This window comes from Scylla paramamosain, chromosome 9, assembly GCF_035594125.1.
Source record: "Scylla paramamosain isolate STU-SP2022 chromosome 9, ASM3559412v1, whole genome shotgun sequence".
NCBI lineage: Eukaryota > Metazoa > Arthropoda > Malacostraca > Decapoda > Portunidae > Scylla > Scylla paramamosain.
Genome location: NC_087159.1, coordinates 26,377,501 through 26,404,347, shown reverse-complemented (window position 1 = coordinate 26,404,347; position 26,847 = coordinate 26,377,501). Strand labels below are relative to the sequence as shown.

Sequence of the window (26,847 nt, the reverse complement as noted above, 5' to 3'; positions counted from 1 at the left end):
ATAGGTCAGAGGATGAAAGTAATGTGGTATGGAGACTTGGAGAGAATGAGTTGAGACAGGTGCAAGAATACAAGTACTTAGGGATGTGGATGAGTCCTAGTGGGTGTGCAAAGGCAAAGAATGAAAAGATAAGTATGGTAAACCAGTGGGTAGGTCGATTGGGAAGCGCGACAAGGATGAGAGCAAGTAAGTATGATGTGTTGAGAGAAGTGTGGAAGAGTGTGGCTGTGCCATGTATAATGTATGGTATGGATGTGATTGCATGGAATGAAAGTGAAATTGATAAGTTAGAAGTGGGCCAGAATAGAGTAGCAAGGATGGCACTGAGTGCACCGAGGTGCACAGCAGTTGAAGCCTTGAGAGGTGACATGGGATGGAGCACCTTCAGAGAAAGACTGACAAAAGCCACACTTAGGTACAAGATTAGGCTTGAGAGAATGGATGATGCAAGAATAACAAGGAAGGTGTACCTGTGGAATGAAAGTGGAAGCAAATGGAGGAAGAGATGCATGAGAATGACAGACAGGAATGGATTGCAAGTTGTGTGGGCGATAAGAATGGCTGGTAGGAATCAAAATGAGCGTGAATGGGTGGTAACAAGAGGAGGCAGAGTGGGAGCCGAATGGGATGTGAGAAAATGGAAGAATGAGATAGACAAAGAAGTGAAATGTGTGGGATTGAATGAATGGAAGAATGAAATGGAAAGAAAGAAGACCCTGGAATGGTACAAGGAAAAAGAGGCCCCGAGGTATGAAAGGTGGTATGATGGAAGCCTGGGCGGTGATCTTCTCTTCCGAGCGAGGGCACAGTGTATGGATGTGAATGCAAGGAGTTACAGGTGATCTGAGTCCCGCAGCAAAGTGTGCCAGATGTGTGACATGGGAGAGGATGAGACGGTGGAACATGTGATGCTGGAGTGTGTGAAGTATGCCAGAGACAGGAATGAGATGATGCAAGTGATACTGACTGAGTTAGGGCATGATAGGAATGAAAGAGTGGAGAAGACAGGAAAGGAATGGATGGTGTTGTTGCTGGGACTGTGTAGAGAGGCGAATGAAAGGATGATTGAGGCGGTGAAAGAGTTTCTGGAGAGAATGTGGCGTGCCAGGTGTATGATCAATTAGGATAGAGGATGCTGTTCATTTCTCTTTTTTTTCCCCCTTCTACAGGAGTTGCCGATCCAAAGGCCTGGCTCAGGAGTGATCCTGTGCCACCTGTACCATCAAGATCAAGATCAAGACACGCCCAGCAACAGCATGGTGCACGTGCAGCAGCAGGTGACGGTACAGACCTCGGTGCTGGCCTTGGCTGGAACAGTTATCTTCAGCGTGGGATTTTTCTTTGGCTACAAGATAAAAGTGTGGAGGATGGACTGGCTGAGGTGGCGGCGAGAGAGACTGCAGAAGAAGATCCAGCAGACTCAGGCACAGATTGATATGATCCAACGCAGCTAGGCCCGTGAGTCTCTCTTTCTTGACAGTTATTACATTCAGAGAATCGTCAGTTATTATAGAAATAACGTCAGTGTCTTCACTCTTATGCTAGGTTAAATGTGTGTTTGTTTTTTTTTCTCCAAGTTTTATTAATGTCAGCCGATTCCTTCTTACCTTGATGAGGCTCCTCTCCCTCACTAGTCACTGTTGCATCTTCCAGTCATCAAAACCTTAGAGAGCAACAAAAGTACTGGAGTGGTTGGCTATTCTTCATGATGTAATGGATCACAATAAAAAAAAAGAAGTTAATATTAAGAGGTAATTAGTGTCTCGATATTAGTAGGGTAGGGTTATCTCCATAATACCCGAGTTGTCAGTAATTTTTCTACTGGAATGTCTGAGAATTCTCTGTGTATATAACGACACTACTCCAGGCAGCCTTATTAGGAGAGTATTCTATATTCATTTTTTTTTTTTTTTTTTTTTGATAGAACAAATTTTAGGTATCTTGTAATTTGGAGGATTTGGTGAGGAAAAATACTTACTGCCATATAAAATTATTTATTTGCAAATGTATTTATTTGTCACTTTACTTTCTTTCAGTTAAATTGCGTCATCCCTGCAAACAAGCATCCTTGATAATCCTGTGCCATCATCTGTACTGAAATTGTGAACACATTTGTAAATAGAAGCTTGGGAAAGTTCATATCCTTATCTCACTAAGAAAATTCAAAATAAATATTTTCATAAGATTGCTTGATACAATTCTATATACTGTACATGGTGATAAAGTAAGTACAGAGCAAGAGAGAGAGAGAGAGAGAGAGAGAGAGAGAGAGAGAGAGAGAGAGAGTAAGGAAAGGTGAGAGATCTGTCCAGAGTGTGTTAAGTAGGTGAGGCTATGGCAGCATCAGGCATGGATGAGGCAGTGACAGCAGGGGTGGTTGTGGTGCATGGGGGAGCCTGGGACGTGCCCCAACACCTGTGGGAGGCCACCCAGGAGGGGGTGAAGGCAGCTGCCCGTCGTGGCCACCAGGTATATGGATCAGGAACTAAAATAATTGTTTTGCCTTTCTCTTACTTTTTGTTGGTTACACAATGTACTTGTTGAATCAATGTGATTTTTTGAAGATGTACATAGGTATGTCTTGTGGGCCTACTTGTGTGTATCTTGAAAACATTACACTTATTCAACATGAATATTGTGTAACTTTCACAAAGTAAGATAAAGGCATGAGACTATCCCTTCCCCAGGGATGCCTACAGTGTGTGTGTGTGTGTGGGGTGCTTTGTCATGCCCACCCCATATGGGATTGCTGGTCTGGTACATAGCTAGATAGATACAAGTATGTGTTCATATTGTGTAACACATTATAAGAAAACTGTGGTAATTATTATTATTATTTAATACAAAAGTGCAGTATATTCTTGTCATGTTTTATTATTATGTTGATAAATGCAGAATGCCTTTGTTGAATTATGCAAAAATATTCATGTAACTGTACCAGAATGCTTGGTTAAGTAGTGAGGTGCAAAGTATCTTGTGTATCTCTGTGTGTGCTGTGCAGGTGCTGAGCAGTGGAGGGTCAGCAGTGGAGGTAGTTGAGGCAACTGTGGTGGTGCTGGAGGATAACCCTGTCTTTGATGCTGGTATGTAGGTATGGTGTGTGTGTGTGTGTGTGTGTGTGTGTGTGTGTGTGTGTGTGTGTGTGTGTGTGTGTGTGTGTGTGTGTGTGTTTGAGCATACACATACTCCTGTTAATTTGTATCTCTTTATTCAGGTGCAGTAAGAAAATCCAGGAATGATCAGTAGTTGTCTTTTCTTTAGGCAGAGGGTCAGTCCTCACTCAGGATGGTGAGGTGGAGATGGATGCCCTGGTGATGTCTGGCGAGGGACTGAGGGCTGGAGCAGTGGCAGCCATCAAGAACATACAAAATCCTGTCAAAGTGGCTCGCCTGGTGTTGGAGAAAACTCCCCATGTGATGCTGGCAGGTGAGAGAGAGAGAGAGAGAGAGAGAGAGAGAGAGAGAGATTTAAAGAGAATGAATGAAAGCAAAGAATAGAAAGTGCCAAGACTGACATAGCTTTGATTCAACAGGCGAAGGAGCCTGTCGGTTTGCTGCTGCCCACGGCCACCCACAGGTGCCACCAGACACACTGGTCACCCCATATGCCAAGCAGAAACTGGAAACCTTCAAGAAGTTCACCAAGTCTGTGGATACTCTGTTCAATGTGCTGCAGTGAGTAAAGAGTTTAAGGATGGGGAAGTGGCATTTGTGTGATGTATTATTGAATCATAGGAAGAGAGAAGCTTTAAGAGACTTCCAAGACCTCCCTTCATTGACCTCCCTTGATTGATTGACTTGATTAACTGTCCACCTTCACAGAATACAGCAGAAGCAGAGTGGCCATGATACTGTGGGTTGTGCGGCACTGGACAGCTTTGGACACACTGCTTGTGCTACCTCCACAGGCGGCATTACTGCTAAGATGCCTGGCAGGGTTGGGGACTCTCCTGTGCCGGGAGCAGGTGGATATGCTGATGACCAGGTGGGTTCATGTTCTTGCTGTTTAGATGCTGGAATCGCACAACATGATTGATAATAGTAGCAGTGATGTCACTCAGCTTATGATGGAGGTTGGCAATAATAAGTCATGCTCCCCCACCCCCCCCTTATGATATTCTTTAATAGTATATGTGAGTATTTATTAATATAATTAATTTGTATTATTATAAGAGTAAAGCAGATGCTGGTTGTGTTGTTTGGTTGCTTATTTAGATTGAAAGATACTGTTTGTGAGGGAAAGTGACTGAAATAGTCTTCTTGAAGCCATTCTGTTTATAATAGAACTGATAGATATTGCTAATAAGGAAACTAAAGCAATATGTTGCATCATCATTTCAGATTGGAGCTGTGTCTACCACAGGCCATGGAGAGTCCATCATGAGGGTGTGTTTAGCACGTCACATCACTGCCACCATGGCCACAGGTACACTTTCCCTTTTTTCCCCTTTGTGTCCTTATCTCCCTGCCATTCACTTCCTATCTTATTTCTATCCTTTTCTCCATTACATCTGTTCTCACACTCATCCTCTACATGAGTTGGAGAACTGTGTACATATTCCATTACTCTTGGCTTCCAAATCTTGTACAGTATAACCACATTGTTTTCTAAGGCCTTTATTATATCCCTGACAAGGTTGCCTCTCTTTGGTTTTGGATGTATTGCAGTGCTCTAGATGGGCATGAGTGAACTTAAGATCACTTATGTGCTTTTTGGATGGCTAAAGAAGCTTTCAAGAATGCAAAAGTATTAAATTGCATTATTGATTATAGCTTGATCTTTAATTTAAATGATTACTTAAATATCTGCAGATCTTTATTCTCTTTGTTCTGAGTTGATAATGATGTTCTATTATAATAGCTGCTTTATCCTAATACATGTGTTTACACTATTATCATGTGTATTCGAATAGGAGTACCAGTGAACACCAGCATTCAGCAGAGCCTGGAGCTTATGGCTAAGCGTGTGGAAGGCTGTGGAGGTGCAGTGGCTGTATCTTGCAATGGTGAGGTAGGGGTGGGTTTCTCCACCCCGTGCATGCCCTGGGCCTATGTGAAGGACTGTGTTCTTCATTACGGCATCCATCCTGGACAGCATATGAAGGAAGACCTTTAGTTATGTGAAGTCAGTGTTTTAGTGAAAAACAGATACATGCCTTTGCTGCCTGAAAGGTTCCCTTATTGAGTTGAGGGATGGGCTTTTGTGTAAGGTGGAGAATTAAGGTGTTTAATGCACACGTGACTCAGGCATTTCTATGACTCTTAACTTTCATAGTGTGGCACCTTTATAAATCCACTGTTATTACATACATACATCTCTTTGAGTTTGAAACTTATATCAAATTAATAATGAATAATCTGTTTTTCATGTTTAATAAGTTTACTAATTAAGATTGTAATGTTTTATGCAGATCTGTTGTATCTGCTTTGCAAGTGCAGGTCTACTGTAATTGGTTTACAATGTGTTTGGAAACCAAAACAGAGGGTGCTTCGGATGCTCAAAAATTGTTCACTCATTAAAGATTTTGTGGGGGTAGTATATCAATAGTACTGTAAAATATGCTTCTCTTAATATATAAAGGAAGTTGCACCAGTCTGACCTGTGTTTCCTTCCCATTAAGAACTCTGATAAGTTGGGAGGAGGCTGACAGAGCTTGGTTGCTGGGTGTCAGGTTTATCAATAGGTAAGAATGCCTTAAGTATGAAAATCACCTGCATATAAGGAGGTGCTATTGAGGTAGTATTTTGCTATTATGCTGCAGCAGGGATCTCGGTAACAGGTAAGAGAAGATGTTTAGTTCCTTCTCCCTTATTTAGTCTTAAAATATTTTGAACTCTGCCTTTGGTTGTGCATTTCATTGAACTCTGTACATCTCATACTACGAAGTTTTACAATCAGTCCATAATGATGACACTGTCTTGGAGGGAGTCCAGTAAAACAAATGCCTCCCAACCTACACAACTTCTTAGCCTTTTACTCCACAAAAGTACAAAAATTCCTAGTCTTTTATCCCACAGCAGTACAAAAGTACAACAAAGATAAACAAAGATGAATCTATTGTATATATTCAACTTCCATTTTCTAACTCCAGTGGTTTAACGAAGGCTTGGGGTCCCTTCACTATATGTCCATAGGAGAGGGAAAAGGTGTGAGCATGTCTGCTCAAAAATGCATACAATATTGAATTTTGTCTCTTATTAATAAGTTAACACCTTGAAATGTTCATGCATTCTATGAGGTCTATCATATCTAAAGGCTGGTATACAGTATTGCATTATGTATGTTTCTTGTTTATACACTTAACCATTTTATAACTATTAGACTATATAATTATAGCATCAGTAAAATCATCATCATTATTTATAATCAACATCTTTGTCGCCATAAATGACATCTTTCTTTTGCTCCCTTATCTCCTCCTTCCAATTATTATTATTATTATTATTATTATTATTATTATTATTATTATTATATTCTTTCTTTTGCTCTATATCCTCTTTTCAATTATTATTATTATTATTATTATTATTATTATTATTATTATTATTATTATTATTATTACTACTACTACTACTACTACTACTACTACTACTACTACTACTAATACTAATACTAATACTACTACTACTACAGCTACTACCGAACTATCACTACTACTACCACAACTACTACTACTACTATTATTATTATTAATATACATTCTTTACAAAACATGCATATATCAATTAGCTTATAACAGTGAGCGCTGCCCGAGTGTGCTCATAAGCACATCTCTGTACAGTTTTTCAGGATAGACGGTGAGTTATTTGTCATGTCCCATAAACGAGCGGATGTTACGTTAAGATAAGAGAGCTGTGTGGCTTGGGTCTGTCACAGCGCAAGTAAGTTAACATTTTAGTGCTGGCAACATGGTGAGGTGCATTAGGATGCAATGGTTTGTCTTGTTGATCCTCATTCTGAGTTGGGCTTGTGCCATCTCTCTCACCTTCGCCGGGATATACATACTCTTCGCCCACTCCCAAGCTCAGGAAGTGCATATGTACATAAATGGCCAAGTGAAAAAGGTAAGTGTCTTGATTTAGTGCTACATGAGGCAGGATGGGTAAGACAACATTGCAAGGAATAATAAGCCACAGTTTCCCCTTGTGGTATAATGCTTTCTTACAAATGTAGCTACATGTTCTCCTGTTTGGAAACTCGTACTCCCACTTCCCATTCTATGTAGGCCGGGCTGTCACTGATTGGTAGCAAGCTCAGCAGTGACTTGCGAGTCTATGAAATACTCCTGTCGTCCATTTCAGCTGCGACGTTACCTTTCTGGCGGGTCAGTGGAGTGTACTACATGTAGGCTCTAAACTACCAGTGCGAGCTTTTATTTGTTGCACAACCTTAACACTTCTCAGATACATTAAGACAGATATTCTTCACGGCGTAATGTTGTTACCTGCAGTATAGCTGGTAATCCCCGCCCCGAGTAGTGGTGAACCTAGCCTACCCAAAGTGACCAATTATTGCGTATGCCTTAGGGAAATAAAATGAAGGCCAAATTAAGGTAATTCTTGGTCATCGATATCAATGGTATATGTATTTCATCCTGATTTTTTGCACTTCTGCCCCTTGCTTCTGCCACGTCATGTTTTCGTTCCCTAAAGTCTTTTCGTTCCCTGCCATTTAGTATAAGAATAAACTTCGGTTCGGCGTTTCAAGATGTTTGAAAGGAAAATCTCTTGTCCGAAGTGACCTCATTTTAATAAGGAAACTGACACCTGCCAGTCTTTGAACAATTCGGCAGCAAGTACGTGGTCCAAGATCAGACTAGATTCTTGGGCGAGGGAGGTGACTTGTTAGGACACAAGAGCCACGAATAGTGAGTGACTTCATTGTTGTGTGATGCAGGTAATGGTGCAGCGTGATGTCCAACAAAGTTGGTGGACAGTGATGGATGGCGTGCTTATGCTAATCGGAAGCTGCATCTTCAACGGGATACTGTTGACTTCGATGCTGGTCTGCTTGGTAAGGGAGCGGCGCCGCCGACGGCTGGAGCATCGTCAAAGTGTCGCCAACCAGCAGGTGAGGATTATTATCTTCCTTTTCTCATTGCTCATGCAAATTCATCTTCCATATAAATTCACTCATAACAGGTTTTTCTCCATTACCACACGAGTAGATCAAAGTTTATAAATTATTCTGTACAAGATTATTTGATATTGTTTAGTGTTAGGGACGGGTGGTTGCTGCTCTGTTCGTGTACCCTATGCTATCTATATATACTTTCTTTTTATTCTATATTCTACACAAGGGTGGTGTTTGGCTAGGTGCCCGCTCATCCTTGACCATGTGTGTCACTTGGCCTTGTGGTTCATTGTCTCTCAGCTGTCCTCCTCGAGACGGTCAGTTGCTGTCCTCTAGAACCATATCATATTATTGTTTTGTAAGGGTTTTCAGAAGAAAGTGAGGGGGAAACAAAACGATAGCGACAGGGTGGGGATGGTAGTGTTAATGACAGTAAGAGCATGGAGACGATAACGAGCATGATTAGTACACATAAGGCAGCACAGTAATGCTGGGACACTGAATAATTTTCCTTCCTGTAAACTTATCCACGAACCACTCTAGTTCTTTTATTTTCTTTCTTTTGTCATATAATGAAAGAAAGCAAATTCTTTAGTATATACGTGTTAGTATGATTTGTACTGATCTTATTGTCTCTTGGTGTACTTAGTTTCATATTCTAATACTCGTATTACACTAGAAGGTACTTAGGATAATGCTTAGCAAACAATTATCATCCATAAATCAAGCTCTTGCAAATGAATAGTGTTACTCTGAAATATAAGTACTGTACATTAATCTACTTATCGCAATAATTGTCTTACAAGATTCTCTGAGGACAAAACACTAAGTATCCTCAATATTTCGTTGATAATTAGATCGATACTGATCCTCATGACCTGCTGAACTTAATAAAAGAAGTTTATGAGATAGATGAGAGCGGTTGCGTTTGTTAATAGGAAAAGATGTGGGAATTCCCATCCCCCTTACCTTCTCTCTCTCTCTCTCTCTCTCTCTCTAAGCGTTGTGGTGAGATTATGACGGATAAAGCAGTTAGGATTTCCTTTCATGGCGGTGTTGTTTTTGTTGCGTTAAATCAGTTTACTTATCCCCTGAATATCCGTGTTGATAGGTCGCATAACACACACACACACGCACACTCTCTCTCTCTCTCTCTCTCTCTCTCTCTCTCTCTCTCTCTCTCTCTCTCTCTCTCTCTCTCTCTCTCTCTCTCTCTCTCTCTCTCTCTCTCTCTCCCCATGAGTTAATCAAAAGCTTTACTTGTTGTCATAATGAATATATATATATATATATATATATATATATATATATATATATATATATATATATATATATATATATATATATATATATATATATATATATATATATATATATAGGAGGAGGAGGCAGTAGACACCTGCCGAAACGATAATTACTCCCAGTGAGGTCTAAAGCACTGTTCAGGGGGTGCTGTGAACTTATCATTAAACCCAGCTGTGACCTCACTGAACGTTTCCCTTTGTGTCTCACAACACAAGGGGGCAGTCACAGCCTGCCCTCTAAAGACAACTCTCTTCCTCCACACAAAACTACAAGCACCTAATAACACACACACCCTTCACTCAAAAATTTTAAAATCATTATGGCGACTCCTACACCAGCCTCTGAGTCCCCATCTGGGGAGGGGACCATAAATGTCCCCAGGTCGGACTGCCTTTCTGTCGACGACCCTAAGTGTCTTGACACCCCCCTCAACTTTTTCTTCATTAACTTCTGCAACATTCGCGGTCTAAGATCTATTTTTCAATCTGTAGAACACCACCTCTCCTCTTCTAAACCTCATCTTCTTTTCCTCACTGAAACTCAGGTGTATGAGGCAACTGACAGTAGCCCCTTTTCTGTTCCATCCTACTTTCTCTATCCTCATTTTCGGTCCAAAGCTGGATGCTGCGTTTATGTGCGCAATGACTTAACTTGCTCTCGTGCCCACGCTCTTGAATCTTCCGAGTTTTCCACCATCTGGCTACGACTACAGAGTCACTCTCATACTAAATTTATCTGTGCTGTATACCTCTCACCTAATTCCTCTGACTATAAGAAATTCTTTGACTACTTAACTTCCAAAGTGGAGCACATTCTGACCCTCTTCCCTTTTGCAGAGATCTCCATTCTTGGAGACTTCAGTGTTCACCACCAGCTTTGGCTTTCCTCTCCCTTCACTGACCATCCTGGTGAACTAGCTTACAACTTTGCTATCCTCCATGACCTAGAGCAATTGGTGCAACACCCTACTCGTATTCCTGACCGTCTTGGAGATACGCCCAACATTCTTGACCTTTTCCTGACCTCTAATCCTTCTGCTTATGCTGTCACCCTTTCTTCTCCGTTGGGCTCCTCCGATCACAATCTCATATCTTTATCTTGTCCTATCACTCCAATCCCTCCTCAGGATCTCCCTAAGCGAAGGTGCCTCTGGCGTTTTGCCTCTGCTAGTTGGGAGGACCTGAGGAGGTATTTTGCTGATTTTCCTTGGAATGACTACTGCTTCCGTATCAGAGACCCGTCTTAGCGCATAACAGAGGTGATAGTGTCTGGCATGGAGGCGTACATTCCTCACTCTTTTTCTCGTCCTAAACCCTCTAAACCTTGGTTTAACACAGCTTGTTCTCGTGCTATACATGATAGAGAGGTGGCCCACAAAAGGTACTTAAGCCTTCCATCACCAGAATCTCATGCACTTTATATTTCTGCCCGGAACCATGCCAAGTCCGTTCTCCAACTAGCCAAAAACTCCTTCATTAACAGAAAATGTCAAAACCTTTCAAGATCTAACTCCCCTCGTGATTTCTGGCATCTAGCCAAAAATATTTCCAATAACTTTGCTTCTTCTTCTTTCCCTCCTCTATTTCAACCAGATGGCACCACTGCTATCACATCTATTTCTAAAGCTGAACTCTTTGCTCAAACCTTTGCTAAAAACTCTACCTTGGACGATTCTGGGCTTGTTCCTCCCTCTCCTCCACTCTTTGACTACTTCATGCCACCTATTAAAATTCTTCGCAATGATGTTTTCCATGCCCTCGCTAGCCTAAACCCTCGGAAGGCTTATGGACCTTCCTATTGTTCTCCGAAACTGTGCCTCCGTGCTTGCACCTTGCCTAGTCAAACTCTTTCAGTTCTGTCTGTCAACATCTACCTTTCCTTTTTGCTGGAAGTTTGCCTACATTCAACCTGTTCCTAAAAAGGGTGACCGTTCTAATCCCTCAAACTACCGTCCTATTGCTTTAATTTCCTGCCTATCTAAAGTTTTTTAATCTATCCTCAACAGGAAGATTCTTAAACATCTATCACTTCACAACCTTCTATCTGATCGCCAGTATGTGTTCCGTCAAGGCCGCTCTACTGGCGATCTTCTAGCTTTCCTTACTGAGTCTTGGTCATCCTCTTTTAGAGATTTTGGTGAAACTTTTGCTGTTGCTTTGGACATATCAAAAGCTTTTGATAGAGCCTGGCACAAAGCTTTGACTTCCAAACTACCCTCCTACGGTTTCTATCCTTCTCTCTGTAACTTCATCTCAAGTTTCCTTTCTGACCATTCTATTGCTGCTGTGGTAGACGGTCACTGTTCTTCTCCTAAATCTATTAACAGTGGTGTTCCTCAGGGTTCTGTCCTGTCACCCACTCTCTTCTTATTATTCATTAATGATCTTCTAAACCAAACTTCTTGTCCTATCCACTCCTACGCTGATGATACTACCCTGCACTTTTCCTCGTCTTTTCATAGACGTCCAACCCTTCAGGAGGTAAACATATCACGCAGGGAAGCCACAGAACGCCTGACTTCTGATCTTTCTAAAATTTCTGATTGAGGCAGAGCAAACTTGGTATTGTTCAATGCCTCAAAAACTCAATTCCTCCATCTATCAACTCGACACAACCTTCCAGACAACTATCCCCTCTTCTTCAATGACACTCAACTGTCCCCCTCTTCTACACTGAACATCCTCGGTCTGTCCTTTACTTATAATCTGAACTGGAAACTTCAGATCTCATCTCTAGCTAAAACAGCTTCTATGAAGTTAGGTGTTCTGAGACGTCTCCGCCAGTTTTTCTCACTCCCCCCAGCTGCTAACTCTGTACAAGGGCCTTATCCGTCCATGTATGGAGTATGTTCCACTCATACTGCTCTTCTAGACAGGGTGGAATCTAAAGCTTTTCGTCTCATCAACTCCTCTCCTCTAACTGACTGTCTTCAGCCTCTCTCTCACCGCCGCAATGTTGCATATCTAGCTGTCTTCTACCGCTATTTTCATGCTAACTGCTCTTCTGATCTTGCTAACTGCATGCCTCCCCTCCTTCCGCGGTCTCGCTGCACAAGACTTTCTTCTTTCTCTCACCCCTATTCTGTCCACCTCTCTAACGCAAGAGTTAACCAGTATTCTCAATCATTCATCCCTTTCCCTGGTAAACTCTGGAACTCCCTGCCTGCTTCTGTATTTCCACCTTCCTATGACTTGAATTCCTTCAAGAGGGAGGTTTCAAGACACTTATTGATCAATTTTTGACCACTGCTTTGACCCTTTTATGGGACTGGCATTTCAGTGGGCATTTTTTTTTATTAGATTTTTGTTGCCCTTGGCCAGTGTCCTTCCTACATAAAAAAAAAAAAAAATATATATATATATATATATATATATATATATATATATATATATATATATATATATATATATATATATATATATATATATATATATATTGATAGCAATAGGACTTGTCTCTCCCACAGGAACCACCGCCAGATTACAGCACAGTTATGAAAGAAGAGACGCCTCCTCCTACTTATTCCTCGCTGGACCTTGACTCCACCACCACCTCCACCTCTCCTTCTCCCTCCCCGTCCCCTTCCCTCTCGTCCCGTGCGAATTCATTGTCTCCACTATCCGAGACTGTGCAGGAAACTACTGTGTAGATAAGAGTTTTAATGTGACGCTTGGTGGTGTTGCTTTTCGTTTTGTTAGTTATGTTCCATTAGCAAATCCGTTTGTTGGTAATTGCTTGTGGAAGTATAAGTTACCACTCCACTGGTTAATGGCTTCGTATGAAACTCCGGTTGAAATGCAATAAAAGCATACTTGATTTTTAAGGCAAAACACTTTTTTTTTGTTTGTGACTAGCTCATAATTAATATACACGTGAATCAGTCTTGCAACATGTCAATAGCAAGTATGTATGGATGTGTATGTGTGTGTGTCACACATACATATCTCCATAGCGCAGTCAAGTGTAATAGTAAAGAAATACTGTACGGACATGACTGTTACATCTTCATCATCAGCATGTGTTTCATTCCACACACTCACAAACCTAACCAGCTGGAACAAACAGGATGAAGTAGGCAGATGTGGGAGTGATGCTGCTGGCTTGCTGGGTCGTTGGGCTGTTGAATGGCAGGGGAATGACTAGTCTGAGGAACTGTAACATTCGTTACTCGGGTACTAATGGTAAATAGGAAATGCTTTATGCTGTGCATCGCAGGATAAGTGAAAGGCTTTTTTTTTTTTTTTTTTAGGAAATGTATATAATAAAGCATTTCGATAACATGGGGACGCCGCCGCCACCACCACCGCCGCCGCCGCCGCCGCCGCCTCCACCACCATCACCGCCTGCCACAATCTCAAGAGCCACCCGCTACCTCTTAGGAAACTTACGGCTGCTCTACTACACGATCCTCAGGTCCTGCACTCTATAGGAAACACACTCGTCTCAACACAGGTTTGCTTACATACATATATTTACTTGGCTGAACTCTCTAAACTACATAACGAGGGTGTGATGGAGGTGGGTGGGGGGAGCAACACTGTACAACTAAACGTGGTGTTCTGCTCGGTCACCCGGCGAGAAGACTCGATGGCAGGACACGCACTTCATCGCTCTCGTAGACTAACTTCATCCAAAACAGACTACAGCGTTTATATACGAAACTTCTGAAACAACGTGCCCGCTGAAAACGTAAGTATATCCAACCATGTACACGAGAGAGGTATGGAAACCAAGTAGATAACAATGGTGACTCGAACAGGTCTCAGCAGTAGGCACCACAGGTCATCAACAATCCAGATAAGACTGACTGATTTCCTTTTGCTAATGCCACTTTGCCCTTCTCATTTTTATTAGACATAAAATTGATTCTTGTGTTATTGCAGCACAAAGAAAGAGGAAGTATCAACTATTACAGTTCTGTTGTATCAATCAATATTGTCTCCAGTTCAATGAAACCGTATTTTTACAAGGTTTTTATGGTTTTATGGAGCTTCCTGGGATTTTAAAAACACTGCTTCTATGTGTGCAATCTTCCAAATCCAAGAATTATCTCAGCATTTGCTGGTTTTCACCATCTTGATAACCAGGCTTGACGTGACCGACTTGGCTTGGGTGTGACTATCAGCAGCTTTGAGAGGTGAAGATATGGTTCACAATTTCCCATGTCATTCCGTAACACACCACTCTTCCTACCTTCTGGTTGCTGCAAGGAAAGGAAGCATGGGAGACAGGAAGAAGTCCCAGAATACTTCCTAGATCAGAGTTATCTTCATGAACCGTTTGTTCACCAATTGCTTGCCAGCGTGGGAATTCAGTGCCAAACGTAAGATGTGCTTATTTATTTCATGAGAGAGAGAGAGAGAGAGAGAGAGAGAGAGAGAGAGAGAGAGAGAGAGAGAGAGAGAGAGAGAGAGATGCACAAGGTATGGGCCTTGTGAAGCAACATCGGTGAAGTGACTTCATTGAGAAAAGGACGCGCATCAGAGAGGCGAGGCTTTCTGAGATTAAAGCCAAAAGTAAGCTGTGAGGGAGACTTACTGTTTGGCGCTTGAGATTTTACTCGTAACAAGTCAAACAAATTATAGTTCCAAAGTCTAGTGCTGCACACACACACACACACACACACACACACACACACACAGGACCGGTTTTAAGCCTATTTGATCAAATTGGCCCCGCTCCTCAAGGGGGCTCCGCACACCTGTTTGTCTTAGCTTGTATTATAAAATAAAACTTTCATATTGTCTTTCAATATTTAGTATATCAAGTATTTAATGCTTTTTGACCAAGACTGTCATACTGCATGAAACATACATCAGTTTCGACTTTTGTAGAGGCCCCGCTATCAATTTTCTAATTGGGCCCCGCACCGGCCCTGCACACACACACACACACACACACACACATACACACAACAGCTATGCCCCGCAGTTGAAACAGGAAGAAAAAGATAGCATTTTTTTTTTTTTTCATTATTATGATTCTCTCTCTCTCTCTCTCTCTCTCTCTCTCTCTCTCTCTCTCTCTCTCTCTCTCTCTCTCTCTCTCTCTCTCTCTCACTCTCTCTCTCTCTGTTGTGCAGTCAGAAGATATTTCAATCAATCAGTCGGTCTGTTCTTGTTCGGCTTTCTGAAGTGGTAAAATATTTGGCATTACTGTAATTTCAAAATGTGGTACAGTAGTAGTAGTAGTAGTAGTAGTAGTAGTAGTAGTGGCTGAGAGACATCTAAGGTAATGTGGGTTACGATAAAACGAAAAATTGAAAACATAAGAAACCTATCTATTGTTTTTATTCCGGAGGATTGACCTGTGATTGAGTGTAGATGACATGAAATAAAGAAGTTTTACACACACTCACACACACACACACACTGCATCACACAGGCGAGTAACAATGTCCAGAAGTCAATAAGGACTGATGTGCACTGAAGGCCAAGACGAGAATGTAGGCTACAGGGAGGCTTGTAACGTGGAGTGTAATAGGTACTGTACGTTCCCCGAGAGATTTTCGATCAGTTGAATGTGAGAAGAAGAAAATATATTATATGTATACAAAGTCACTAATCTGGCTAATCAGGAATGAGTTACAAGAGAAAAATAGATACATTAGAGGAACGCTACCTTTAGTATGTACATGTGTGAAGTTCGCTCCTTTCATATCTAAGCGTATGTATACTGCATTTCTAGAGAAAACTTTTCATAAATTTTATTCCTTGCGATCTATTTTATCTTCTAATCGTGAGACTCTGAACAACCAGAGCGAACAACAGTGTTACGTATTTACATGATTCACACTGCTTCAAGGGAAACCGAAGCAGCAGTCTCTCTCCCTCTCTCTCTCTCTCTCTCTCTCTCTCTCTCTCTCTCTCTCTCTCTCAGAAACCAAAGAAACTTAAAATAAATACTAGACTGTGGGCACAAATATATACATAGTAGAAAATTTAGGGCAGGACGAGCAGAAGTGATCAAAGAACAGTCCGCGGCGGGGGACGAGGCGCCACACTTGCTCCAGGCCGCGAGACGGAGACACCTTGTTTACCTGACGTGTGGCGTTGGTTGGTACGTAGTACGCGCGTGCGATCCGGCTCGTATTCTCTCTGGATTACAAAACGGGTCCTTCCTACACATCTACAAGTAATATTAATTTTCCATCCCTCTACTGCATCACGAACGTCCACCTGAGACAACGCGCAGGCGGAGGCGTTGAGGTAGGTAGACACTCAGAACTTTCCTCTCGGGCACGCTGGCAGGCTGACTGGCTGGGTGGGCGTGGTGGCTCAGGCCTCCTGCAGCTCGTAGGTAAGGGGATCGTGGAGCCAAGTGAAAAAGAATTCGGTGAAGGCGTTGATGAGATGGTAGCGGTTGAGGTCGAGCATGTAGTCGTCATCAGTGTAGACCTGCGGAAGGGGGGAAGAGAGTGAGACGAAGTGAAAATGAGGGTGCAAATAGGTCTGGGGGGGGGATCAGTGGCCGCCGAGCCTGCCAAATGTGCCGTGGGAGGAGGAATTGAAGGCACTGGTGTACAGTGAACTGGGAAATTTGCAGTTTCCATCAGTACCCTCGTTAATGAGTATGCTTACAGTTAAAAAGAAAACCACCAGAATACAAATATTTAGACCATGGACATAAAATGATAATGTTTTTGTGCATTGGTGGAAACTACAATAATAGCAATGAATTGACCGTATGGGAACCTTAGCTACGTAGAGTACTTGCTCGTATCTTTTCATACTGCTTATAACACACACACACACACACACACACACACACTAGTGGACTCGTTTCAAAATAACAAACAATCCTACGACCTACTTGATTTCATGTAGCAGCTCACACACTGAATACATCGTCCCTTCGCCGTATTAACTAGAAAACTATAATGAAGTGCATTTCCGAAATCCCTTGATAAAATATTTAGCCTCAACGGCTTTAGAATTATCTATAGGTATAGTAACTCTCAAGACTATCTTTAAAAAAAAATAAAAGGCCTACATTCTGACACAATGGACGATATTATCTGACACGTTTGGTGATCACGGTGGCAACGATTGGCAACCCTGCACACTAGGGATGGTTGCCGTATATTATGACCTGGGAAATAGATCGGCATATCAAGCATCACGTTAAGCCATGCATACCAACCTTACCAACGCGACACGTGATCAGGCAGCAGGTTTGATATTGTTCATTATGCCACAGTTCACACCACACTTTAAATTTGACACTCACACTTTACACCAATACAAGTCATATTATAAATTAAATGGCTGGCTGCTACTCGTCCTCCACCAACACCTCGTGGTTTTAAGAAGTGGATGTTATTGTATCCGTCAGTGGGTAATTTTTTCGTACGTGGATGCAGCTGTGATTTTTGGTGGCAGTTTTACGAGGGGATGTTGGTTGGAGAGATGGAGAAGGAGGTTGTGGAGGTAGAGAACGAGGACAGGAAGGGAGGAGACACACTGAGTGATAGCAAGTGGCGGGAGGACGAGAGGGATGAAGGTGGTTGGGGAGGTAGAGCAGGAGGACTCAAGTGGTGGGAGGACGAGAGGGGAGTAGGTAGTTGGGGAGAAGGAGAAAGTGGTTGGGGAGGTAGAGAAGGAGGGTAGGGAGGAGAGGAGGGAGACACTGGGTGAGAGCCACTGACTGTATTAACAAGATGCACCAACGTTGAAAGTGGAAAATGTTTATGGTACAGTCATGGGGCTCAGTTGTCGAGGTCCTGTGGAGGAGGCTTAGGTGAGGGTAAGGGAAGACTCATCCACGCCAACGAGGCAACAGTCGCTTGAACCATTCAGTAGTTACAAAACTCTCTCTCTCTCTCTCTCTCTCTCTCTCTCTCTCTCTCTCTCTCTCTCTCTCTCTCTCTCTCTCTCTCTCTCTCTCTAATGTCCCACTATAGTTGAAAAACAACCTGTGTGTAGCGCGTGCGTAGTGATAACATTTGCGATAAGACAGTTTGATAACATGGTTAATGAGTTGAAGCGACCGTGACTAATGAGTTTCCCTTCGATAACGACCCGCATTCTGAAACGCTTTGCTTTCCCACGACGACGATTTTCAAAGGCCGCGGAGATGATTAGCCGGGTTCTCAAGACTGTTCCTCTTTTTAATAAAGTAGAAATTTTGTTAATCTGTCACTAAAACCATGAAAAAAAAAAAAAACAGCTTTAAAGCCGAGTAACTTCAATTTGAGCCCTTTGAATGTAGTGGAGGTACTGCACAGAAGCGTTTCAGAATATAGTCAAAGGGCGCAGCCTCTCCTCCTGGTTCCTCCTCCCGGTGGGCCGCGAGCTGCGACATGACTGCCTCAGCTGTTGACATGCACGGATTTCGTACATGCACGGGCTGGACACACACACACACACACACTGTTGTGGGTGTAGAACTGTCAAAAGTATTCATACTGTTTCATTCATATTGCTCGAATCAGTCTCTCTCTCTCTCTCTCTCTCTCTCTCTCTCTCTCTCTCTCTCTCTCTCTCTCTCTCTCTCTCTCTCTCTCTCTCTCTCTCTTTTCGGACACACACACACACACACACACACACGCACACACACACACACACAAAGAAGGCGTCCCTTGCCTACCGTCAACACATCACAAAATATTTATTAATCAGAAAGCAGCAACACATCTACGTAGTATTCCTATAAGCTACTGAGGAACACAGGCCAAGCTTGCAACACCTGACTTCTGCAACGAAGGTCACGGTCATCCATTAGTCCTACGATCTATGGATGCACTTTAGGTCACCGCACAGATAAATGACCTCGATTAATCAACTACGTGACCTCGTGTTCTTGACGCAGACCTCTTGGTGGTGGGTGGCGGCGCGGCAGGAGAAATAATAAGTTAGACCCAATCGAGGGTGACTTTCCTCTCGAGGGGGCGACCCACGCAACTCTTCTGCAGGAGGAAGCGGTCCAGCTCCTGGTACAGATGGAGGCGAACCATGGGCAGCGGGTAACCCAGGTCCGGGTACACCTACGGCGGGAGAGTGATGGGTGGCGCGGGGTAAGACAAGGGCGGCAGGTGTGTGTGTGTGTGTGTGTGTGTGTGAAAAGATTGTGCCTGGGAGTAGATGAGGGTGCAAAATAAGGCTGGAAGACGTGTTTGCGCTAAAGAAGAAAGGGAACACAGAGAGAACGAGACGAGAGAAGTAAGATATATGTCTGGGAGTAGCTGAGGGTGCAAGACAAGGGTGAGAGGCGCGTTTGCGGGGAGAAAAGCAAAATGTGTTCCCAGGAGTATAGTTGAGATACAGTTGGGAAGCTGGAAAGTCCTGTTCGAGGGGCGGCGCGAGGAGGGGCAACGAGGAGTGGATAAGTGACGTGGATAATGACTGAAGAAACGTGTTACTGTTGTGAAGCAAGGATTAATGAGATATTCACATTGTTTTAAGGTGTGTGTGTGTGTGTGTGTGTGTGTGTGTGTGAAAGATTTAGGAGTTATAGTTAACTCTGAACTCCGTCTAGGGAAACAATGCATAGAAGCCAGAAACAGGGCAAATAGGGTACTAGGATTAATTTTTAGGAGCGTTAAAAGTAGAAGGCCGGAAGTAGTATTAAAGTTATACTTGGCGCTGGTCAGACCTCATCTAGACTACGCGGTGCAGTTCTGGTCCCCACATTACAGGAAAGATATAGGTCTATTAGAATCAGTACAGAGGAGAATGACTAAAAGGATACAGGGGATGAGGAGTATTCCTTACGAGGCGAGGTTGAAGCTGTTAAATTTACATTCTTTAGAGAGACGTAGGTTAAGAAGGGACCTGATAGAAGTCTTTAAGTGGTATAAGGGTTATAACAAGGGGGATGTAGGCAAAATTCTTAGGGTCAGCAACCAGGGTAGAACAAGAAATAACGGGTTCAAGCTTGAAAAATTTAGGTTTAGGAAGGAGATAGGAAAAAATTGGTTCTCAAATAGAGTGGTAAATGAGTGGAACGGACTCAGTAATCATGTTGTTAGTGCTAGGACACTAGAGAGCTTTAAGAGAAGATTAGACAGGTTTATGGATGGGGATAATAGATGGAAATAGGTAGGTATATTTCATACAGGGACTGCCACGTGTAAGCCTGGTCGCTTCTTGCAGCTTCCCTTATTTCTTATATTCTTATGTGTGTGTGTGTGTGTGTGTGTGTGTGTGTGTGTGTGTGTGTGTGTGTAAAGTGAAAATATAAGCAGTGCAATGATAGGCAGGGCGATGTAGTATTGTGGGAATGAAAACGAATGGAAAGAAAGGAGGAAACAAAGAAATAAAGGAAGGAAGGCAGCAGCGTCTGTGTAACCAAACAAAGACACAAGGAAAATTCACATGGTTGCATTAGAATATATATATATATATATATATATATATATATATATATATATTATATATATATATATATTATATATATATATATATATATATATATATATATATATATATATATATATATATAATATATATATATATATAAGCAATAAAATTAATACTTGTGGAACAAAAAAAGTAAATCTAAAGAGAACATAATTAACTATATTATCAATTTGAAATAATAAACATGAATTAATGGAAACACTGTTGTCATAATAAGTAACAGCAGCAGTAGCAGCAGCAGCAGCAGCAGCAGCAGCAGCAGCAGCAGCAGCAGCAGCAGCAGCAGCAGTAGTAGTAGTAGTAGTAGTAGTAGCAGTAGTAGTAGTAGTAGTAAAGTAATATGCAAATTTAGATGACTAGGAAAAAAATTCTAGTAGCACATAAACAGTAATATGACAGCTTTATAATAACAGGTGTGATGTGGATCCCTCACGCTGTGAATGTGGTGGTGGTGGTGGTGGTGGTAGGGTGGTGGTGGTGGTGGTGTGTGGTGGTGGTGGTGGTGGCCGTCAGCTGGGGACACTCCTCTGAAACCTTCCAGGGAATGAGCGTGACACATCGCGAGTACCAACGTAGTTCATGGAGGAGGAGAAAAATGTTGGAAATTCTTAACGCACGAAATCAATTCCACATTGTTAGGGAAAGAAGAAGAGGAGGAGGAGGAGGAGGAGGAGGAGGAGGAGGAGGAGGAGGAGGAGGAGGAGGAGGAAGAAGAAGAAGAAGAAGAGACGGCGAAATGGTGGAAGACAACGCGCCAAAGCAAAAGGAATAGGAAGACTACAAGAAACCCTCCTCAACCCCCTCCCCCGCCCCCCAAAAAAGGCATCAATAAAACATGATTTGGGGAAGGAAAAGAAGGGGAAGAGACTGAAAACACCGAAAAAAAAAAAAAAAAACTAACGCGCATCGACGCCAAACACAGTACAGAAAAAAGACAACACCGAGAGAACGAGACGAGACAGGCATGAGACGAGGCGAGGCGAGGAGCATGAGCATACCACATGGGTGAAGTAGGTCTCGCTGGAGATGAGGGCGTGGGCCAGCAGGAAGGCGTGGTGGGGCGGCGGGGTCTCGGGTGCCGTGTGCCAGCAGGACCCGTCCCTTGCCGAGTGAGGGCGCCAGACGGGTCAGATCGCTGTCCTCGTATCGGCGTCCTGACCCTTCACTGGTGGACGACCCCAGAAGCCGCTCCGCCCAAAACGAGCCTGTGATGGAGACGTTTTGTGTGTTGGCAGCAGGACTATAGACAGTTATTCTGGAACTATTTGGCATCTTACTAACGCTGAATGCTGTGATGTCTCTTCTGACTATTGTAATTCTTCAAGCTTTTAAAATGTTGTGTTGTGAGATTATATTATGGTCATGAAGGAGCCTGGGATGGCAGACGATGCGAGTGTTGGAAGCAAGACTACGCACTTGATTTGGAACGATGTGGGATCTCATTAACTCTAAATGCCGTGTTTTTTCTTCAAACTAATAGAGTGTTGTGTTGTGAATTTATATCATGGTCTTGGACACTATTAACTAACTTAGAGACGATGCGAATGTTGGGAGCAGGACTGGGTACTTGTTTTAGACCGATGTGGGATCTCACTAACTCTGAATGCCGTGTTTTTTCCTTCAAGCTAATAAAATGGTGTTGCGAGTTTATTTCTTAAGGGACACAATTAATTCGGGGACGATGCGAGTGTTGGAAGCAGGACTGGGCACTTGTTTTAGACCGATTTGGGATCTTATTAACGCTTAATGTTGTGGTTTCTCTTCAAGCTAGTAAAATAATGAAATGTGTATTGTGAGTTTATAATTGTGATCTTGAAGGAATCTGTGATGGGGCACGACGCTAGTGTTGGCAGCAAAAATAGGCACTTGATTTAGGACAGATATAGCTATGAGTTCACTATGTCATACTACTGTGGTTTCTCTTCAGGCTAAGAAAATGCTGTGTTGCGAGTGTATATTGAAATCTTAAGTGCCACAACTAAAGAGTTTATCAAGTACTTCAACCATACAAAAAGGACGTTCAGGAAGACATCGTGAGAGAAGTGTCAATGTACCTCTCGCTGGGTTAGAGAACAGGACACCAGGGTATTAGGACACAATAATAGCTCTGTACTTGCCGTGGGCGCGCCAGTCGACCACGGGGTTGACGGCGGCCACACACTTGATGAGAGAAGGCTCCAGGGCGGCGGCATCTAGGGCGAGGGAGGCGCCGGACCCCCAGCCCCACACTGCCACATTGTTGCCGTCCAGGAAGTCAAACTGCTCCAGCATCTTCCTGCACACACACACACACACACACACACACACACACACACACACACACACACACACACACACACACACACACACACACACACACACACACACACGGGAGGGGCGGGATAAAAAGAGAAAATGTGTATGAAAACTATTAATTTGTTATAGTTTTGTTTCTTTTTTTTTTCGTTAGATGTGATGTGTATTAGGTATGGAATATATGGGATGTTTATTTGCTTTTTTTTTTTAGTTTTCCCTTATTTTATCTTTTTCATATATCATTGCCTAATTAAGTATTGTTTCTTCATCCTCATAATTTCCTTACACCGATAGTCAGTCTGTCCTGTGTAGTATTTCCACATCTGGTACCTGCCCCATGCATATGTTTAACCGTATTCTCTTTTTATACCTGCGTTAGATACAGTACGTGTTGAAATTCTAGTAACATATATGCTAAACAAGAATACATTACACTTCTAACACACACACACACACACACACACACACACACACACACACACACACACACACACACACACACACACACACACACACACACACACACACACACACACACACACACACACACACACACACACCGATGCTCGTCCGATCAGCGAAGTTAAGCAACGTTGGGTCCGGTTAGTACTTGGATGGGTGACCGCCTGGGAACACTGGATGTTGATGGCATTCTAACTTTCTACTTTCTACACACACACACACACACACACACACACACACACACACACACACACACACACACACACACACACACACACACACACACACACACACACACACACACACACACACACACACACACGTTCACACACGTTCACACGCTCACACTCACACACACATGCTCACACTCACATACTCACACACACTCACCTGATCACCTTCGCCTGGTGCATGGCCAGGGTGTGGGTGGGAGGCCCTCGTGGACGGGTCGCCTCCCCACAGCTGCACCTTGGCGTGGGCGACCTGGTGGCCTGATGACAGGTACTCCCGCCAGCCCAGGTGCCACAGCGGCTCCTCCACGTCCTTCTCGCCCGGCCCGATCCTGCGCCACCATCACCACTTTTACCGCACATTAGCCTTTTCTTTCCTATTTCTGTTTTTTTTTTTTTTTTTTTACCATTGTCACCGATCTCTCTCTCTCTCTCTCTCTCTCTCTCTCTCTCTCTCTCTCTCTCTCTCTCTCTCTCTCTCTCTCTCTCTCTCTCTCTCTCTCTCTCTCTCTCTCTCTCTCTCTCTCTCTCTCTCTCTCTCTCTCTCATTCCTCTCCATTTCCCTCCCTTCCTTCCTCTTTCGCTTTCCCTCCCTCCCTCCCTCCCTCCCTCCCTCCCTCCCTCCCTTCCTCTATTTCCCTCTCTTACATCTGCACGACCATCGGGTAGAGGAGCGTGTCGTCTTGGCTGGACCACCCCGGGGGCAGCGTGAGGGTGACGGCGGCGTGCAGGGCGGGTTCCAGGCCCACGTCAAAGGAGGTCACCACCGGGAGGGCTAGGTCCTTGAGGGCGATCCTGCGAGGGGCGGGAGGAAAGGCGTTAGGGGGGAACTGGGGCTGGGATAAGACAAACATAGTGGGTGTCGACTTTGTTACACGGATATATGGGCAAGGTGTTTTCGTTCAGGTCAGCTTCTCTTCTTTTGATTATAGCGTCTAAAAAAAAAAAAAAAAAAAAAAAAGTAGGTATATGATTTGTGATTTTAAATGTTAAATAGTTGAGTGATTATCTTCATTATTCCTGTTATTGCTATTCCTGCTACTACTATTACTGCTGCTGCTGCTACTGCTGTTGCCGCTACTACTACTTCTACTACTACTACTACTACTACTACTACTACTACTACTATTATATACTATATATACTGCCACTGCTACTGCAGCAGCAGCAGCAGCAACAGCAACAGCAGTATCAGTAGCAACATCAGTGCGTTACGTACCTCAAGTGTTCCTGCTTGTGGAGGGGCGTCGAAGAGGCGCGCGTCTTGTTAGTGGCGAGGCGCAGGAGGTGTGAGGAGGGCAGATTGGTCCCCAGGCAAGTCACCACCATGTAGGTGAGGGCGGGGTTGGGGTCGGCCTCCACGTAGGGGCAGCCCAGTTGGCAGGTCACGCACGCCACCTTCTGGTCCTCCATCTGCACGCTGTACACCTGCTGTCTGCCCGCGCCATTCCGCAGCACTGGGGGAGGGAGACGTGTGTGTGTGTGTGTGTGTGTGTGTGTGTGTGAGTCCTCCTAGTCCTCCTGCTGCTCTTGTTGATATACTGCCCTGTCTCTTTATCCTGTAGCCAGTTATACAGGAGTAGTTCCTAAACAGCCTTGCAAGAACTTAAATTATTATGTTGCTGTTTAGCTGTCCTTTTGTAATCCTCCTCCTCCTCCCTCCTCCTCTTCATTGGAAAGCAAACATCTATTCATCTCGTTGTACCAAGCGAGTCCCGTCGTCCTTACAACATCAAGTGAATGAACCCACACTTAACACGTCTCTTCCTCGTCAGGCCTCAACGAAACTGAAACATCCACTTACTTAATGCAAACTTAAATCTCAAATGAAACACCCACAGCCTGCTTTAAATAAGACCGAGGGGAATGAAGGCTCCATCACAGCATCACAGCTCCATAAACCCTTCACTACCTGCCACTGAGGGCTGTACTCTGAAACGCTTTGCTCTCTCATGCACCACGACTATTTTTGAAGGCCACGGGGATGCTTAGCTGAATTCTCAAGAATGTTTCTCCTGTTAGTAGTGCAGAAATCGTGCTAAACTGACATTAGAACCGTAAAACACACCATTAAAAACCCGTATAACTGTAACTACTGTAGAGACTTGAAAGTAGTGGAGGTGCGGCGCAAAATCGTTTCAGAATATGGTAATGAGACTCACCCGACCCCCTGAAGTAGACGAGGCTCCTGTTGGTGTCATACCCGATCACCTCCGTCACGTGGTAGTCCTCCAAGGTGAGGGGGGCGTGGCGGCCCTCCCTGGCGCCCACCAGAGCCACATGGTTGTGCCAGGCACCCGACAGGGTTTTCACTGACCAGGGAAAGACGGCCCAGCTGCCAGCCCACACCACAGAGCCGACCACAGGGGACACGCCGCCACCCTCCTTGTGGTTGACGTGGACCTGTGGGGTAGGGAGAAGCTGGTGGTGGTGGTGGTGGTGGTGAAGTGTGGCAGAGATAGGGTGAAAGTGTGGTGCTGAGACCTTAATCAGGTAGTTAGTGCCGAGTCAATAGGGAGCTTTAAAAAAATTACACATATGGCTGGGGAAGATAGTGGGAATAAACAGGCATATTTTATACAGCGAGTGCTACGTGTAGGCCTGATGGCTTTTTCCTGTGTGCTCTTAGGCACTGGTGGTGAAAGATGAGTACTGATGGTGATATATAACGGAACGTGCATCACCGTTATAATACACATCACCACCATTAGTACATAAAAAAAAAAAAAAAAAGGAAACTGCAAGAAGCCATCGAGCCTACACGTGGCAGTCCCTGTATAAAATCACCTTACTTATTCCCACCCACCCTCCTCCTCATTCTAACATTATGACCTCTCATGACCTTGTACGTGTGACCCACCAGGGAACAGTTCCATGTGGGATGCTCGCAGGTGGCCAAGACTGCGGTACTCTGGTCCCTCGACGCCCACGACACCCACGCTGTTGACCCATTGACCCAGCCCACACTGACCAAGTAATGGGATCTGCAGGAGGGCGGGGTGGGCTTTAGTGTGTGTGTGTGTGTGTGTGTGTGTGTGTGTGTGTGTTGGAATGAGTACAAGAGGGGAATGTGTGGATGTGTTAGGTGAGGGAGGAAAAGAAAGGAGAGGGAACTTAGGAGG

General features: G+C 43.7%; 2 protein-coding genes and 1 long non-coding RNA gene across 10 annotated transcripts in view; 2 read left to right on the top strand and 1 right to left on the bottom strand.

Annotated features, from left to right (window-relative positions):
- The first annotated feature begins 6,887 nt into the window (after positions 1-6,887).
- LOC135103787 (uncharacterized) lies at positions 6,888-14,220 on the top strand. The gene is made up of 3 exons (XM_064010539.1): positions 6,888-7,064; positions 7,897-8,070; positions 12,845-14,220. The coding sequence occupies exons 1-3, from the start codon at positions 6,909-6,911 to the stop codon at positions 13,025-13,027; spliced, it is 513 nt and encodes a 170-aa protein (XP_063866609.1). The 5' UTR covers positions 6,888-6,908; the 3' UTR covers positions 13,028-14,220.
- Positions 14,221-15,652: 1,432 nt separating this feature from the next.
- LOC135103786 (dipeptidyl aminopeptidase-like protein 6) overlaps positions 15,653-26,847 on the bottom strand; it is a 74,220-nt gene continuing 63,025 nt past the window's right edge. For all 6 annotated transcript variants that reach the window (XM_064010535.1, XM_064010532.1, XM_064010536.1 and 3 more), the window contains 8 exons: positions 26,586-26,709; positions 25,888-26,128; positions 24,945-25,182; positions 24,374-24,520; positions 23,886-24,057; positions 22,856-23,013; positions 21,737-21,943; positions 15,653-16,775 (listed from right to left, as the gene is read on the bottom strand). In XM_064010535.1, coding sequence (XP_063866605.1) covers positions 22,993-23,013; positions 23,886-24,057; positions 24,374-24,520; positions 24,945-25,182; positions 25,888-26,128; positions 26,586-26,709 — 943 coding nt within the window. In that variant the 3' untranslated portion in view covers positions 15,653-16,775; positions 21,737-21,943; positions 22,856-22,992. The remainder of the gene's footprint in view (positions 16,776-21,736; positions 21,944-22,855; positions 23,014-23,885; positions 24,058-24,373; positions 24,521-24,944; positions 25,183-25,887; positions 26,129-26,585; positions 26,710-26,847) is intronic.
- Positions 16,445-26,847, top strand: part of LOC135103788 (uncharacterized) — a 23,220-nt gene continuing 12,817 nt past the window's right edge. For all 3 annotated transcript variants that reach the window (XR_010270198.1, XR_010270197.1, XR_010270199.1), the window contains exon 1: positions 16,445-16,586. This is a non-coding gene — a long non-coding RNA (uncharacterized LOC135103788). The remainder of the gene's footprint in view (positions 16,587-26,847) is intronic.